A 17,371-nucleotide genomic window follows, 5' to 3' on the forward strand; every position below is an offset into this window, starting at 1 on the left:
TACATAAATTGATGACATAACTGGGTGGAGGCAAGAGCTTGTTTGATTCTCTAGCTTAATTAAAATGTTGAATTTTTGTTTTGACACAACGTGCAAAATGGCTACAGTATAGGACCGTAATTAAAAACGTAAGCTATAGTGCCCTATTACAGCTACGATAATGGCCGCAATTAAATGTACATAAAACCACATAAAATGTCGAAAGAACTGAAATGAAACGACACAATATTAAATGTCTTTTTGTGTACATTCGCCTTTTCGATAGCATTTGTGTGGCGGCGCACGGTGATGACGTCACACAAACAGGAAGCGCGCGAGTGAAGCTGGGAAACGTGGACAACGCAAGCATCCGATTTGAGGCAATTTGGCCTTCCAATAATTCTAAAGGTATGTTGACAATGACATTAAGATTTAGGCTGTGGTTATACATACTCGTATAGTCTTGATTAGTTCATGTTTTCTGGAGCGATCTGCTCTCGATGTAAAAGCTGCCCACAAAGACAGAATATTCAGGCAACCTGGCGACTTTTAAAAATGTAAGTTTTAAAATTGGGCGAAACCCGTCTTACCTTCTGTTTTGTGTGTATAAATCTTACCACAGGCCTGTTATGTCGCTGAACAAGTCCATGCATCCCAGGAACCGCTACAAAGACAAACCGCCAGACTTTGCCTACCTGGCTTCCAAGTACCCAGAATTCCAAGAACATGTGCACACCAACCTGAGTGGACGAGCCGTGTAAGTATCAAATATGTGCCACTTAAATGCGACTGAGGCTATTTATCCAGCTATTAAGAAATTATAGTAATAGTATAGTGAAGTAGCTGTATCACTGCAAAATCTGCGTTGTGCATGTGTTAGGCGTAAGCGACACTACTGACTGCGTTGCAAAAGCAGCAATTGAATTCATGTAAACTAAACAGTAGACTCTGTGTTGAAGAGCTAATTTGGACATAGCTGACAAAAACACGTATTGCAATAATGTAGCTAGCTATCAACGAGACTGATTCTTCTCAATGTGTCACTAATTGTGAGCATAATGGTATATTATAGACTGATATACTGAGGTTGTGAAGTAGGACTAGATGTACTGTACATGCATACATGTAGTTTTACTCTATGACCAATGTTAAGTCTGTTCTTGTTAGTTGGTGCCATACTGATATACAGACTGATGAACATGCACTGGTTTAGCATAGGTGGCACCGTTTTTTTTAGTTTGGTGGACAGCTCAACACAGTGAAATAGGGATTTGAAAAAAATGAATTTAAATGATATGATGTGTGTGTATGTGTCTTTTTCCTGGTCCCGTCTCGTGTTTTTGTGGCCAGTTGTTGCTACAGAATTTTTGGAGCACAATAATGTCATGAGTGCCCTTAAAGCCTGTAAAACAAAATAAAATGACATACAAAGTATGTCAGAAAATATATATTTCACCTCCAAACTACAATTTTTCCACTTTTTTTTAAGAATTACCCTGTGGTGTACCACACGTTACCAGCCTTTTCTGCCATACCTACATGCACCTGAAGTGGGTCTTTCGGGATCCACTGTCGATAATAGCGCTTTAATGTCGCCCACATTTTCAAAACGGATCCCCTTGATGACTCCCTTTAGCTTGGAAAATTGGGAAAAAAATCTAACTGAGCTAGCGACGATGTTCTCTAGCTTGGATTTGAAATATACGTTTGGTGACAGCAGTCACATGGGATGATTGCGGGATCACAAAGCTAATTAAGTTTGTAGCTTCAGCTTCCTACATTAATTTATTGCTGCACAATTTATATGGAAATGAAAGGAAAACTGCACCATCTCCTGAATTTGGTGGTGCACTGCCCCCGTCAATCATCTTTCCCTCACTGAGTCATCACTGTTAATATGCAAAACATGATTTACTTTGTTGGCCAATAAAGATGGACTGATGTGAAGATAATCATGATTAAAATGATCACATTGATTGGCATTATCAAAATATTACTGAAAGTACATGTAAATACACACAATCACAAATGCTCTGAAAATATTGCAAAAATATTTTATTTTGAGTACAAAAGAAAAGAAAGCTGCAACACTGAACCTTTTGACATTGGAAAATGTTAAGAGTGACAAAGTAAATGTTCACAGTTCACACATGCAAGGCATGAAATGTGCTTCAAATGTGTTAATATACATTCATGCTTTGCTATTATATTGTTTATAATATTCAATGTTATAATATTATCCTACGGATACTCTATTATTCATAAAATATAACATTCATTGCAGCCCTGAAAGTTTCAATCACTCTCCTGCAAAATAACAAAAATGGGGTTAGCCCATTTTAGTTGTCAGTGGTTCAGTTAGCGGATTGGTTATTAATTATTCTCATTTTAATCACAATAAAAACTTTCATTTCCATCAAATGTGATGTCATTTTCAGTCGACAGCAAGTGGCAAAATGTATTTTTAAAGGTATTAATCATACATAAAAAAACAATATTGATTATCAAACTAATTATAGACAAAATATTAACTTCTTAGTGCTGAAAATGGCTTAGTGAGTAAGTATCCCTTTAAAAAACAATCACACGACAGCAACCCTGGACAAAACGATTTGCAAAAAAAAAAAGTGTTTTCAAGCTACAAAAAGAGATGTCAAGGATTTGTGCCACGTGTCTGCGGAAAATTTAGGATTTTTTGTCACCAGCCAACCATCAGTGAAAGGATTATGTTTTTTTTGTGTGATTCCAAATGAACTGAGCCAACTGGGTTTTTAAGTAGTTAAGCGGCGAGTAGGGGGGATGAGAGTAATCATTGGGGTGGATGGGACCATTTCTTTTCTTGGGGGAGATAAGTCGGCTGTCATTTTGGGAGGGACCGTGCAGCAGGCTGATAGCAGATAGAGAGGAGAGTCTGAACAGAGAAATTGTTTTGAGTCTCTTTGCTTCATGTTCGGTTTTTGAGTTGAGCGTCGGGAGGTTCACGTCTTGGCTGTGTGTGTATTGGGAGGCAGCATAGGACTAATTAGGTATGAGGTGAGGGCATAGAGGAGTATTCAAAAAAATGGAACGGTCGGACGCCACTTCTTCGTAATTCATTCATCATACCTGTGTGGCATCAAAATTGTACTGTACCTTGAAGGTCACCTCGCTCAACTATAGAACCTACGCCATTGTCTACAAAGTCTCTTCAGCGGCAGACGGTGACCTCACGGCACCTTACATAGTACCTTTTGTCCCATGCCGTTTGCCATCCACTGCGACGAATAAGCACGCTGCCGCAAACCCACGTGGCATCAGAGACGTAAAGCGCGGGCACGCTTCGTCTGGCGTCGGCCATTGCTCCAACGTGGCCGGATTTGCGCGCTCTCCACATCATCTGTTCTGTAGCTGGGGTTGCCATAGAGACATGACGATTCCAGCCCTGCTCATCATCACGCACACACGCCCCACAGGGCTAAAAATAGAGGTCGGTCCTGAGCAGCCCCGCTGTCTGAATATTGATCTTTTTCTAATGATGCCTCTGAGGAAGGAGGGAGGATGGAAGAACACCTGAAAGTGAGCTATTGTTGCTTCTTCTACTCCTTTTTTTATTGTGCTTTACAACCTCACCATCATGCTATGGATTTAAAACTCAAAGATTAAAAAAATGTAGCTATTTTCTTCTTGTATATCAATAAGTTTAAATGTGTTTAAAGGGGAAATCAATCCACCCAAAATTTCTTGACAATATGTTCTATGCAGCCCCACCAGACTAAATACGGTATTCTGCTTAAAAATCTTTTAGTAAAATATGAATTAAGCTGCAAAATCCAGCTGTTTTTATCCATCTCAGAAGGCGTCCATTTTGCCACTTGCTGTCGACTGAAGATGACATCACAGTTGCACAGGTCTCAGGTAACAACCAATCACAGCTCAGCTTCAGAAAACAGGTGAGCTGTGATTGGTCATTGCCTGAGCCCTGAGCAACTGTGATGTCATCTTCAGTTGACAGCAAGTGGCAAAATGGCCGTCCCCTGAGATAGATAAAAACGGCTGGATTTTGTTTCATAACTCTTATTCCGCAAATGTAATCTTAATCAGAATGTCGTGTTTAGAGATTACAGTGAAATTGCATATATTATTGTCAAGAAATGTTTATGGTTGACTTCCTTTTAAAGCTTGTGGAAGGGGTTAAAAAAAATATTGGGGGGAAAAAAGGTCTATCATGTGTTTTCACTTTTCACTTGTTGTGGGTAGGGATTGGTTGTATAACAAAACTACCGGTAAATCAAAAGTACCCAACTTTTGATGATGGGTAGTTTAATCATTTTACGTTGAATTTCAATTCCTAATCCGGCATAAATGATTCTGTCACGCAACTAACCTATGTTACGCAATACTAACGTATTTAATGCAGTAAATAGTTGTAAACATAAATAAGTGTTTTTCCACAAATTTGGGGCTTGCTTAACTTGCGTCTCCTCTAACCTCATGGTCCGCAAGTGAGTGACGGCAAACTAATGTTACATGCGGTATATCTGGTCGAGACGCGTATTTTTTACTTATTTATTTTATATGTTTTTATTACATTTTCTTGAAATCTACTTGGGTGGTGGCCAGTTTACTTGGGTGGCCCGCCCAAGTATTAACACGGTGTGGGAAACACTGTAAACGCTATAGGTCATAAATGGAAAAACAGCAAGTACAGCAATAATTACGCACACCTTTGTGTGCTGTGTGACGAAGAATTCTTCTATATGCTCTGTAAAACAACCTTCATTCCAAAAATAAGTGATAAGATATTTTGTGATGAAATAACCTGCATCCAAGTACTCCCATGTTTCATACACAATTTCAGGTGAAATTTCATTTTTTATTATTGTACAGGGAAAAAGGTAACACATTCTTCGTTATATTGTGCTCAGTCGGCATTTTCTCAACATTATCATCCAATTCTGAGTAGGCTGTTTTTCTATGTCAGTGCGTTGTAATGACCTGAAGGAGCCAGGTGTTGACCAGGACCATTAAGCTTGCGTGTTCATTACACGCAAGGCCCCTGTAAGATTAATGTTAGCATCCACAGATAAATTGCCTCTCATTTATATCGGTCTCTCTGTTTCACACCTGACACACTGACCAGAACAGTAGGGATGGGATAACATTTTAGCCCTATTCACAGCACACTCAGCTGCATACTATGAGAACATAACATTAGAATCAAATCTTATTTTCCCAACCCTGGAGGTGTCCCACACCCCCCACCCCTCCCCCCTTGTAATCCATTGAAAACTGCCGGTGTTGAACTGCTAGCATGCCAGACGCTGCCAATCCTGGGATGTGTCTAATTACATCTGCCAAGCTGCAAAAACCATTCAGCAAAGCTTTAATTATTTGCATGCCGCCCACTCACTCTGTCTGCTGCAGCCGCGTCTGCTTGTATGACAGCTGTAACATTTCAACTCGCGGCGATGAGCATTTGGGGCCGAGACACAAAAAAAAAAAAGGGAAGAAAAAGTGTGAGGTCTTAATTGTGTGGAAAATGTGAGCTTCATTGTCTTCAACTGTGCGGTTGCAAATTAATGAGCTGCTTATCTATGGTGCGTGGTTGTGGGGGGTGGGGGGGTGCCCGGGTTTGAGGGTTAATTACGTGTTGCTCACACAAAAGAATCAGCACCCTGCATTATAGTTGATGAATTTTTACACACACCTTGCTTTTAATAGCTTTGTTAGCTTTTGTGATCTATTTTTTCAACGATGTGACAGAAATTATAATATATTTGTAGAATATACACGCTGTACTATACTATATATCATGTTGCATGATGTTATTCCCAGCCATAACTCAGTCGTTCTCTTGTGCACCTTGTAGAGTGAATTTTAAGGAGCCGGAGGCCGTGCGAGCTCTGACCTGCACACTTCTGAAGGAGGACTTCGGTTTAAGCATCGAGATCCCGCTGGAGCGCCTCATTCCCACGGTCCCTCTGCGCCTCAACTACATCCACTGGGTGGAGGACCTCATCGACGGCCAGAAGCAACCACGTAGAGGCATTGACATCGGTAGCGAAACCTTCAAATAGTCTGAGCTCAGTCCTGATTGCACTGATCAAATTTAATGTCAAAAGAGATGATAGGACTTCATTCTATGTTTAATCACTACTTTTTATAATGACTCCCTATTATGTTAAAACAGTCAAATATTGTAACATTACCTTACAATCTTTTTTTTTTCCTCTCCAATAAAGGCACGGGTGCATCTTGTATATATCCGTTGCTGGGAGCCTCAATGAACAGCTGGTTTTTCCTTGCAACCGAAGTGGACGATATATGCTTTGACTACGCTACCAGGAATGTGGAGCAGAACCATTTGTCTGACCTGGTTAAAGGTTGGTTCGAAATCTGCAACATCACAACAATGCTACAACTAGTGTGAATTTTATCCACCGTTTTTAAATCTAGTCTGATTTAGTCCAGTTTTAATCAGGCTTGTTAGTTTTTATTATAGTTAGTCAACATCATCTTGTTTTTATTTAGTCCATTTTAGTCCAAGAAAACATAATTTAATTCGTCAAGTTATAGTCAACAAAAACTGTCAACGTTTTAGTCAGGACAATCATTTAACCACTGTATTTTTTTTTTGTCGGCAGGTTATGTTGAACATTTCAGATCTAAAATTATTTCACAAAATGTTCTCATCTTTTTGATGGACAATAACTTTTACACACAATTACAGTATATCAACAAGTGGCTGCTATGGCTCCATGTTATGAGCTAGTAAATTAGCCAGCATTAGTCTGCTGTCAGATTAACATTATTGTTGGAACGTTGACATTATAGCTGTTGGATTAATGTTATGTTATAACTTTAATTTACTTTTTTTTTTTTTTTTTTACCTTTCACCGTGAATCAACCCCCTGTCCGTCCCCATGTGTTTGCTGCAGATTTGAAAGGGGGTGTGTCACCATGACAGATTAGCAGAGACAAGATTTTACAAAATCATATAGTTTTCGTCTTGTTTTTATTCATGAACTAAAATGTCCATAGATTTGAGTCCAGTTTTTATTAAGTACATTTTCGTCTCGTCTTCATTAGTCGACAGATACTGATTTATTCACACTTATTGTTACAGTAATTTCTGGACTACAAGGCGCACCTGACTATAAGCCGCATAAGCTAAATTTGGGAAATACTCTTAGTTTGTTACACATATAAGCTGCACCCGACTGTAAGCCGCAGGTGTTTTAATGTTACCGCACCGGGTTCCCGCTACTTTCTTTTCCATAATGAGGGTGCAAATTGTCTCGCGCTCGTTCTGTCTCTCCTACTGTATTTGGTCTCACTTGGTTTGTTTTGCTCTGCCTGACCGTTCTTGCGCTTCCTTTATAGTGCACCCCCTTGTGATCTGATGGATAAGCCGCATAGTCCAGAAATTTAATAAATTTAATAAGGGTTTTAGTCCGGTGAAAAATGAGTTGACAAAACTATTTTTGTTAAGTTTTCGTTGACGAAATTAACCCTAGCTACAACGTTGTTGTGAGCATCAGAAAAGACAACTTGAGAGGCGATACAGAGGATTGCCTCTACCCTCACATTAATTTAGCAATGACAGATTTGATTTGAGGGAGAATTTGTAACATTGCTAATTAAGAATTTGTTGTTCTACTACAGTGGTCAAAGTTCCCCAGAAGACTCTGCTGATGGATGCTTTGAAAGAAGAAACCGAAATTGTGTATGACTTTTGCATGTGCAACCCTCCTTTTTTTGCCAACCAGCTGGAAGCCAAGGTGAATCTTCTCTCGTTTTTTACTAGCAGAGAGTTGACTATTGAATCCAAATGCTTGCTAGGTGGCTGTCTGAAGCAGGATGTGTTTACACAGAGAGCAACAGACATTTAATAGGATTTGATCTTAATCTCTGTCTGTCTTGCCGCCCGCCGCAGGGGGTCAATTCAAGGAACGCACGGCGGCCTCCTCCCAGCTCGGTGAACACGGGCGGGGTGACGGAAATCATGGCGGAGGGCGGCGAACTGGAGTTTGTTAAGAGGATCATTCATGACAGTCTGCAGCTCAAGAAACGCTTGCGGTGAGGAACAAAGAAAGCTTCAGCATCAAGGAGAGGGAGGGGGCATTAATGTAAATGTGTAAGAGTTGTAAAAATGCTTGAAGTGGTAGATGGATTCCGACTTTCTAGAGAGGTTCTGAGAGGTTTAAATGCAGATTGGGGAAGTGGGGCAATGGGCAAATGGGTTGCGCACATATTGATGGAGCTGCCACTTGCAATCGCTTGACTGATTTTGGCACACAATCAGCCCACGCTGTATCTGGGAACCCACAGGGAACATCTGTGTTTTGGTGGGCACCACTTTACCAACCCCTCCCTCGTCAGTGCTGTCACCAGAGCAGCAGAGTGAGAGGAGGGTGTAGCATGGGACTATTAAAACAAATTAGACACGCCACACCTGGGTGCCCCAGAAAGACAAATGTTAACACCAGTCTGCTCTTATGTCACTTTGATGCACCTTCACAGGTGAGAGAGAGCACATGAACATTCTCTCTTTCCAAGGTTTGGCATTCAGGCCAATCCGAATGCAGCTGGTTGTCACTCAACCAAAAATCATGCTGGGACAAAAGAGCCAGCAGGTGTCCATGGCAACACTGCCAGATTCACCAATTGGTCCTTTGAGACTCATCACCACCCACCCTCTTTATAAGGGCGAGCCCCCTTGGCTCCCAATACAACATGTGCAAATTCATACTTAAAAGCAGATAATGATCTGCATTTATCATGACATTGATATGAAGATTTTCATCTCTGGTAAAAAAAAAAAAAAAACGGAGCATGAATTTGATCAGGATCATTTAGCAGCTGCGCACTCAAAGGTGACTAAAAAGCCACGTTGGCAGTGTTGGCTGTTGCTCCCCAATGTGGGACACATCTGTCACATATCAGAGCTATTCAATATTTCATTGTCATCTGATGCGTGTATGTGATGTATCAAATGGACTTTATGACCTCCAACTATTTCTCTGTAGCAGTTAGGGCTCAAGATACGTATCGCCATGTTTTACATTACTTTGCATGCATTTTTATTAATACTGAATTGATTTAGTTTTTATTTATTTATTAATGTATTTATATTTATTAATTTAAAAAAATATATACGCAAATGATATTTTTTATTATACTGGATGGCAAAATGTTTTTATTAGCAGCTCTTCCGGTTTACCACCAAGCGGCACGCGTGGTCCAAATGTGCGCGTACTGCACAGCAAGAAGCAGCTTTCAGAGACGCAGCGGTAAACGTTACGAATAGGCATGTGCCGATATCAGATTTTGACTGTTTGATCGTGAGCAAAAATATCGCAGTATTCAAATTAGAGCTGTAAAATTTAAATAAATGTTGACTTCTTCAGTTTTTATTTTTCTTAGCAAGACACAGTTCTGTCTCTGGTGAGTTATTTTTTAGAACAGACTCCAGTTACTCTATGTTGGCTGGCACCTACACATGTGTGTGTATATATATATATATATATATATATATTTATTTTTTTTAAGGACAATGGAGTCAAACTGTGAAGGCAACCGTGTGGCAAAATGTCTTTTAAGACAAACAAAGCAGTCCAGTTGTAATTGATTCAGTGCCCTGAGAAATAAATTATCTAGATGAATGAGAATATCTACAAACATACTGAAATCTATTATTCTAGTATTTAGGTAGCATTATTAGATATTTGCAGGCAAATTCAGAAAAAAATATATATATTTTTTAATATTGCTGTAAACTTCCCCTGGCTACTATATTATGAGGTTGTTACAGAATTTCTCTATTGTTTAATATTCTTTTTGTCTATGCTCAAATTTAACAATACCATTAGGGTGTGTGGCCTAGCAGGCTGGTTGAATGTTTATGCGATCAATTGAAAATGAATCATATGAGGATACTGTTATCATTTAAACTTCCCACTAGGAGTCACAAGACTTATGATAAATCAGTGGGCTTTTTTGTAATACTTCAACACTTAACAAGCTCTGTATTGTGAGAGGGGTTATATGAAAGTGTCAAAATGTGTATTTCGTTTGTCGATTTCACATATGTTGTATCATTTCTGCTTGTTGCGTCTAAGCTTAGTAGTCAACTGATGTGCTCTAACGTGGATGCTTGTTTCCGCAGGTGGTACAGTTGCATGCTGGGAAAGAAATGTAGCTTGGCCCCACTGAAAGAGGAACTTAGGAAGCAAGGGGTGAGTGCTGAATCTTACAAAGCAATCAAGCTTTAGCAGTCTATATGGTAAAAGGAAATCTTAATTATTGTTTTTTTTCCCGATTTACACCCAATACTAAGTGGACATTCTTTAGCCAATAAATCAATTTCCTTCCATGCAAGTAACGTCAAGTAACAATACTGTGCATTTACGAATACTGTAGAGATGTTAAAACAATCCTCATAGCTCATCCTTTGGGAGCCGGCACCCAAAATGGGTTCGCTGTGTCTAACTTGCCGACTGAGAATTGTCACAAGTCAGCCATGAATGCGCTGATTTCTGTTAGCGCTGCATGACTGCCTCACAAGGCGTCGTGCAGCTAAGCAGCCATGAATGCCATTAGCTGGAACTAATAGCGTAGCTCATGACTCCTGACTGGATCAGGCCTATAGTCCCGTGCCAGTCACTTCTCTCACATGCTTGAAGGAGGAAGACATTCAGTCCTATGGTTTGCTGCACCTGCACCCTCCTGAGGGTTGAGTCTGCTTAGGATGCTCATTAACACGAGTGCAGGCTGTTATCTAAATGTACAGTGGGTATAAGGAAAACAATAGGAATAGTGCATATGCTATTACTTTAATTAATCACTCATTATTTTCGTGTTTGTTTGTCACGACACATCTACACTTTTTTTTTCTTTCACAGCCACAATTACAAGGTGCAGCGCTCAGTGGCTGCTGGGATCACGTCAAACCGACTGCATGCTTCATTAAGCAAACTGTTCTTTTGTGACTCTCGGTCCAGCAGTTTCACTTCTACTTTTTAAGTGGTAATCTATTGACTTCGGATGGGGGTGTGTCTGTTTAATCTGTTAAACCTGGACCAAGATTCAAACCCAGAACCTCTGGACAATGAGGCAGATATACTAACCGGACGGAGCTCCCAACGTGTTTGCACACAGATCAAACTAGAATTGCACATCTATATCGCTGACCTTCGCCAAGGCTGAACATTGCTAAACATGTCCTTCAGGCTTGTTTGACTGAAGATTCGGACTTACCGGGTGATACGATTCAACTCCAGTCCTGTCTGTGGCAGTAAAATGCATAACAAAGTGGGTGCATGAAGCCATTCTGTTTTAATAATACAGCTCTATCTGGTGGGGTCACTTACCGACTTGGCCCCCAGTGCAAGTAGACTGTAACAGTGAAGAGTGAAAATAAATGTGTCAATCTTTAGCTTGCCCATCTACCAGTTTTTTTTCTGATATGCTATGTTTTTTTTAGAAATAAAATAACCTCAAATATTTTTTTATAGTGCCATCATGTAACATTGCAGATAAAACAATTTTTTTTCGAGTACTGTGATTGACTGGAGGACCCTTCTTCTCACCCAAAGTCAATTGGGATAATCTTCAGACATCCTAAAACCCTAATGAGGACAAGCGCGATTTAAAAACCAAAAACAAAAGAAATAGATGATGTTTTCTAGTAAAACTCATCCACAGCCAGCATGCATGTGATTGCTTTGTGTGTGTTTTTTGTCCTTTCTAGGTAGCCAAAGTGACGCACACAGAGTTCTGCCAGGGGCGCACCATGCGATGGGCGCTGGCCTGGAGCTTCTATGATGATGTCATTGTTCCGGTAAGTCTTTGCAGGCCTCGGGTGGGCCATTTTAATGCTCGGCCTTGTCTCTGCCTGCTGGTTGGCGTTTCCAACAGCCAAAATCCATCAACTCAATAATGCACCTCCACCCCCCCACCCCCCCTTTAACTGCATCTTTCATTCTTCCATCACACGCTCTTGTTCCTCCTCCAGGGAAGGCTTTATGTGGTTTTAGTTTAGCAGTAGCCTGGCAACAGTTGCCAGGGCAAGAAATGTGCGCGCTCACTGGCTTTTGTCTTGTGTGGACAGAGAGTGTTGGAGAAAACACAACAATAAACGGCATCAGACGTTCATGTGTGTGTGTGGTGGCGAGAAATAACTGGACGTGGTTGCTCAGTAGATGCATGAGCTGCGTGTTGTTGGGCTAGACTATTTTAGCCCTTCCAGTATAAAATCAGTTAAGCAGAATGATTGGCCTACATTTCTTCCTGTGACGTTCCTCGGCCTCCTCCTGCATTCACGCACGTTTCTTGACGGAGGTCCCTGCGTGCACAGAAACCCATGCATGGTTGACTCGTACTGCACAGATGCATGCCTTCCTATGGATGTCAGCTATACGTGCGTGCGTGCGCGCGCATGAGGCAGCCTCATTAATGTTACATGTGCTCTTAAACATATGTGGCACGCATGCAACTGTGACCTACTTAACACTTTTACTACCAGGTCAATTCCTAACTTGACAAATTAATTACTATGCTGCATAAGCTTTAGATTAGTATAAACTTAATTCTATCCATTTAGGAACCTCGAGTGGATTGATGCTATGTTAACATTTAACAAGGTAGAAAGGTCATTACAGAAAGTGCTGTGGCAGAGTCTAAGCGTTTGACGTTGTGCCCTGCGGTCAGGTACGTCTTTGAGAGAGAAAACTCAAAATGCTGGCATGTTAATAGCAGTTAGTATGCTACATAACAGGTTGTCACTCTGGGAACAAAAAAGCGCTAGAACAAGGCCATAAAGCAGCAGGGGTCATCGGTGTGGTGCCGACAGGCACATGAGTACCCGTGGGCCAGTTCTAAAATAATAAAAATAAAAAATAAAAAATAAAAAGCTCACCAGTGATGGGACATTGTAATTTCCTAGAAATGTTGCTGACTTCTACAATCATCATTTGAAAATGGAAACTTGTAAGACATAAAAGTGAGTTTTTAGAAGATACTTCATCAAAATTCTCAAATTTTATGCAAAATGGAGAAATTTATTTTTTTTGTGAGAGAATTTTTGATTTTTTGACTTCTGTCATGCCAGGACAGTTGCCGCTTTGCCTTGTTAAAGTGACTCATGTAGTCACTCTTGACGCAGAGCCCCCATTCGATGCTAATCGGTGTTTCTTTCTCGTTTTTGGGGAACATTTTTAAAAATCGGATGCATTTGTGCAGATATTTTAAATAAATGTCAGAATAATAACAAATTATTTTATCCTGTCTTTCATATAAGTAATACTTTTTAGGTTTCTTTGTGACAGAAAAGTCGACAGCCGTTTGATTTTTTTTTTTCGTTTTTTTTTTCTCGTTTTTTTTTTAATACTCTTAAAAGCTGAATAAATATGTATATGAATGGGATTTCCTAGAGTGCCCTATTGCTTCTTCTTTTGTTATATGATCACACATTTTAATGCAAGTCTGGAAAATGAAAATGTGAATTATTTCCTGTGTTTAAAAATGGAACAGCTTCAATTAATTACAAATGGAATAGGCAATATTGGGTTTACTGCACATCCCGACAAGATTTGATTGATTTTTTTTATCCGAGCCCCGAATCACAGTTGCTGCTAGACCCTTGAAAAGCGGGTAGGATGCCCAAGTGGGTTGCCTGTATTGTGATTGTGCCTTCATGTCGGTGTGGTGTTTGTCTAAATGTGCAAAAGTCAAGATAGTCTATTGTGTTGGTACGTAACGATAGAACAGCAGACTCGGTTGTTTTAGGGCCATAACGCCATATCTGTATGAACATAAGGGTTTTTGCTTGACTGATTTATTTGCATAATGAGTTGGGTAGCTTGCTTGCGTGATGTGGGTTAAACAATATTAAGTGGAAAAAGGCTTTATTGAACGGACAGATAAGAAAAAGTACATTCTGAAGCCCCTAATTAAACCTGGGAATATCTCGTAATTGTGTCCTCGGGGAACATCAATTACTTAAAACCAAGAGCAAATTATGTTGAATGGTACTGTCCTTGCCAAACACAGGAGGAGGGACAATGTGATCACCCCCCACACCTCTTTCTAATTCTTCAGTCTATGAATAGCTGCGCTCTCAAGGAGCACAAATACGAATTTCATTGACATTTAACTACATGCAAAGTCATCAAGTCATACAATAGAACCTTGAGTTGTGCAAGCTTGACACTCAGAGCAGCATCAGCCCGTGAAGGTCACAGCCCACTCCTCCCCTGCCACTGTTTGTAGGTCAGTCGGCCATGCTGTCTGCTCCGTCACTGCAGACCCTTCGCCTCCTTCCGCACCCGCCGCCGGCCTGCGGAGTGAAAGTGACACAGAACACACAGTCACTGGCATGTTGGGTGCTCAGGGAAGCGTTACAACACATCTCTGTTGTCCCGAGATACGGTTGGCTAATGACCTCTAGCGCCATTACAGTTTGACTTCAGAGGGCGATAGAAGGAAGGAGCAGTTTTACAAGGCACTGCAGGTCCGGTGGCGAGCATGTGCTTGGAGCGCCCTCTTGTGTCCGTGATTACAACCGTCCATATTCTAACAACCAACATTCTGTCTTATTGCAATAATGGTCCTTTAGATATACTTCTAAAAACAACAACAACATTTTTAACTGTACTTAGGGTAACTGTGGTGGTGATAATGCAAATTATGTAATCGTGAACTAAACTGAGTACAAACGTGCGTATTAAAAAAAATACTCTTATTTCTGTGAGATCACCAGTAAAAACGTCCTCTCTCTTTGTCATTTTCTCCTCCGGCCTGCATCAGTCACCCCCCAGTAAGAAGCGTAAATTGGACAGAGCTCGGAAGCCTCTTTCCTTCACACTTCCCCATGTGGCTGTGAAGGAGCTTCAGGTGAAGGCCCGTGCTCTTGGCTGCACTGGTCGCCGGCCTTTGGAAGCCATCATAACTCTTGTAGGGAAGGCACTGACGGAGCTGCGGGTGAGTGGTTCTTTCTGTGGAGTGGTCTGTTTTTAGAAAGTCTTTGTAGGCGCAATATGAAACGTATGAAAAATGTGATCCAAAGATTGAACAAATGTTTATTATAGCATTTGTGCATTTTAGCTGCCAAATCCAATTTGTTTGAAAAACTGTGTTGTTAATGTGCACTTTTACCATGCTGCCCTTTAAACCACATCTCTGAAATTCTATAAGGCCTAACTGCATTTTCCTTTAAAAATTTAGTAGGGTTATAAAATCGCGAGACCAATCATGGCTCAGTTTGCTGACCAAACACAGAAAACAGGTGAGTCGTGATTGGTCGTTACCTAACTACTCAGCACAGGTGATGTCATCTTCAGTCGACAGCAAGTGGAAAAAATTGTTTTTAAAGATATTAATTGTACAAGAAACATAATGAAGTTATCAAATAAATTTTGGACAAAATAGTAACTTTTCACTGCTGAAAATGGCTTAATGATTCAAGTATCCCTTTAAAGGCCACATTTTTTTGTATATTGTTTTCTTGAAATTGACTGTTCACATGAATTTAAAAGTATTTTCTTAACATTTATAAAAGACCAGACTTATTGCACTTTAAGACAATTCAGGATCTTTTTCATTTATATTTACAATTGTTGAATTTGAAAAATATTTTCATCTTATCGTCTGATGTCAATATTTGTGTAACACTTAAATGATTATAACACGTGTTACGTTCAGTAATAACATAAATAAGTTAATTAGTGCCTCTGCAAAATGTAATTTGGAATCTAATGTTTGTGGAGATTTTATCATATCCTTGATGTTTAACTCATTCACTGCCATTGACAACTATAGATGTCAAAAATTCATTAGACCTATTTCTATTTGTTTAACATTTTTTCCACTTTTGTTAAGTTTCTGTTCTTGTTGAGTATGAAAACCTAGGAAAAAATTGTACATTTAGAACAGACATAAAATTTATGATGAATCGTGAATTAACTAGTGAAGTCATGCCATTAATTACGAAAAATTTGAATCACCTGACGCCCCTAATTTTTAATAATCTTTCCTTCTTTTTTTTAAGTAATTGTAATTATTGTATTTTTAACAATCTTTTCTTTTCTTTTTTTAAAGAAAAGATTATTAAAAAATGTGGGCCGTCAGGCGATTAATTTTTTAAAATCATAATTAATCGCATGACACTAGTTAACTGACAATTAATCACAAATTTTATATCTGTTCTAAATGTTCAATAAAAATGTTTTTCTAGGTTTTCATACTCTTGTTAATGAAAGTGGGAAAAAATGTTAAACTAATAGAAATAGTTCAAATGAATTTTTGACGTCTATAGCCGTCAATGGCAGTGAATGAGTTAAAAAGAATTAATTAATAATTAACTAATCAATGTCGAATTGAATCGAAGTGAATCAGATTAAATCGGGGGAGAAAAAAATCTAAATCGAACTAAACTCTTGTGAATCGAAATTGAATCAATTGAGGAAATTACTGTAGAATAGACACCTAGCCCTAAAATAAAATAGATCCTTGAATCTAGTTTAAAAACAAAACGTTTATTTTGCTTGCAGGTGCTGTACAAGCGTGTTCCATGCAGGGAGCAGGAGCAGAGCCTCCTCCTAACCGCGGTGGAAAACACTTGGATCCACAGACGGCAGCAGCGACGGGAACAAAAGCGGCAGCTGCGAGAGCTGCCAAGAGCACACGGCAGCGCTACCGCCGCCACAACGCCGTCCCTCACCCAAAACAACCAGCAAGATGCCACTCAGAAGCCAGCTGGCCAGCAGGTAACTGCGGAGTCGTCTGACAACAGTGCCCCTTCTGTTGAACCCGCGGAGGTTACGAGCACTGCAGGTGAAGTGGATCTGAAGCTCCTGGAAAAGGTTGCAGGTGAAGAGGTGGAAATGACGCCTGGGCACAGCGCTGCGCGAACATGTGGCCCGAAGGACGCCGCCGATGCTACAAGCGAGACGTCCTCAAAACAAGCAGCGAGCCCGGGGTCAGTCGAACGCTTCCTGTTTAAATGTCTGCTGAACGTGCTGCATGAGGAGAGCGATGCAGTGATCGAGATGCATTGGCTGGAAGGTGAGAATAAAGATCTGATGAACCAGCTGTGCACCTTCTTGAGGAACACTCTTTTAAAGGCGGTTGCCAAATCCTGAACAGATAGCCGCAGTAGAATGGCATGAAGAGGTGCTTGACATGTTGAAACAATTGTAAGCCACTGTTTTGTACTTGAAGGTTAGCACTAGTCAATAGTAGTCAGAACATTTAAATGTGTTTTACGTGTCTGTTTACTTTTTCAGGTCATCAATACAGCACATTTTATATTTTATATCGCCAAACATTAGGAATAAATGTGCTTTTATAAAAATGTTGGCTGCTTTGTGATGCTTTTCATATTTGCACATGCATTAATGTCCACTTGCTTTCA

At 40.1% G+C, this 17,371-nt stretch overlaps 1 protein-coding gene and 1 long non-coding RNA gene across 3 annotated transcripts; one reads left to right on the forward strand and one right to left on the reverse strand.

Moving 5' to 3' along the window:
* The first annotated feature begins 243 nt into the window (after positions 1 to 243).
* mettl16 (methyltransferase 16, N6-methyladenosine) lies at positions 244 to 17,311 on the forward strand. Of its 2 annotated transcripts, none has more exons than XM_077566977.1 (10): positions 244 to 387; positions 602 to 736; positions 5,828 to 6,015; positions 6,201 to 6,341; positions 7,624 to 7,739; positions 7,895 to 8,037; positions 10,127 to 10,196; positions 11,711 to 11,800; positions 14,767 to 14,940; positions 16,509 to 17,311. In XM_077566977.1, the coding sequence occupies exons 2-10, from the start codon at positions 609 to 611 to the stop codon at positions 17,097 to 17,099; spliced, it is 1,641 nt and encodes a 546-aa protein (XP_077423103.1). In that variant the 5' UTR covers positions 244 to 387; positions 602 to 608; the 3' UTR covers positions 17,100 to 17,311. The 2 variants fall into 2 exon arrangements, with proteins under 2 accessions (XP_077423103.1, XP_077423102.1); XM_077566976.1 differs by lacking the exon at positions 244 to 387 and adding an exon at positions 405 to 536 and having other exon boundaries at positions 638 to 736.
* LOC144052691 (uncharacterized) lies at positions 11,515 to 14,737 on the reverse strand. Its single transcript, XR_013294271.1, has 3 exons — positions 14,717 to 14,737; positions 14,148 to 14,296; positions 11,515 to 12,304 (listed from the first exon to the last, which is right to left on the reverse strand). It is a non-coding gene; the product is annotated as an uncharacterized LOC144052691 (long non-coding RNA).
* Positions 17,312 to 17,371: the final 60 nt, after the last annotated feature.

Source organism: Vanacampus margaritifer, chromosome 5 (genome assembly GCF_051991255.1).
Source record: "Vanacampus margaritifer isolate UIUO_Vmar chromosome 5, RoL_Vmar_1.0, whole genome shotgun sequence".
NCBI lineage: Eukaryota > Metazoa > Chordata > Actinopteri > Syngnathiformes > Syngnathidae > Vanacampus > Vanacampus margaritifer.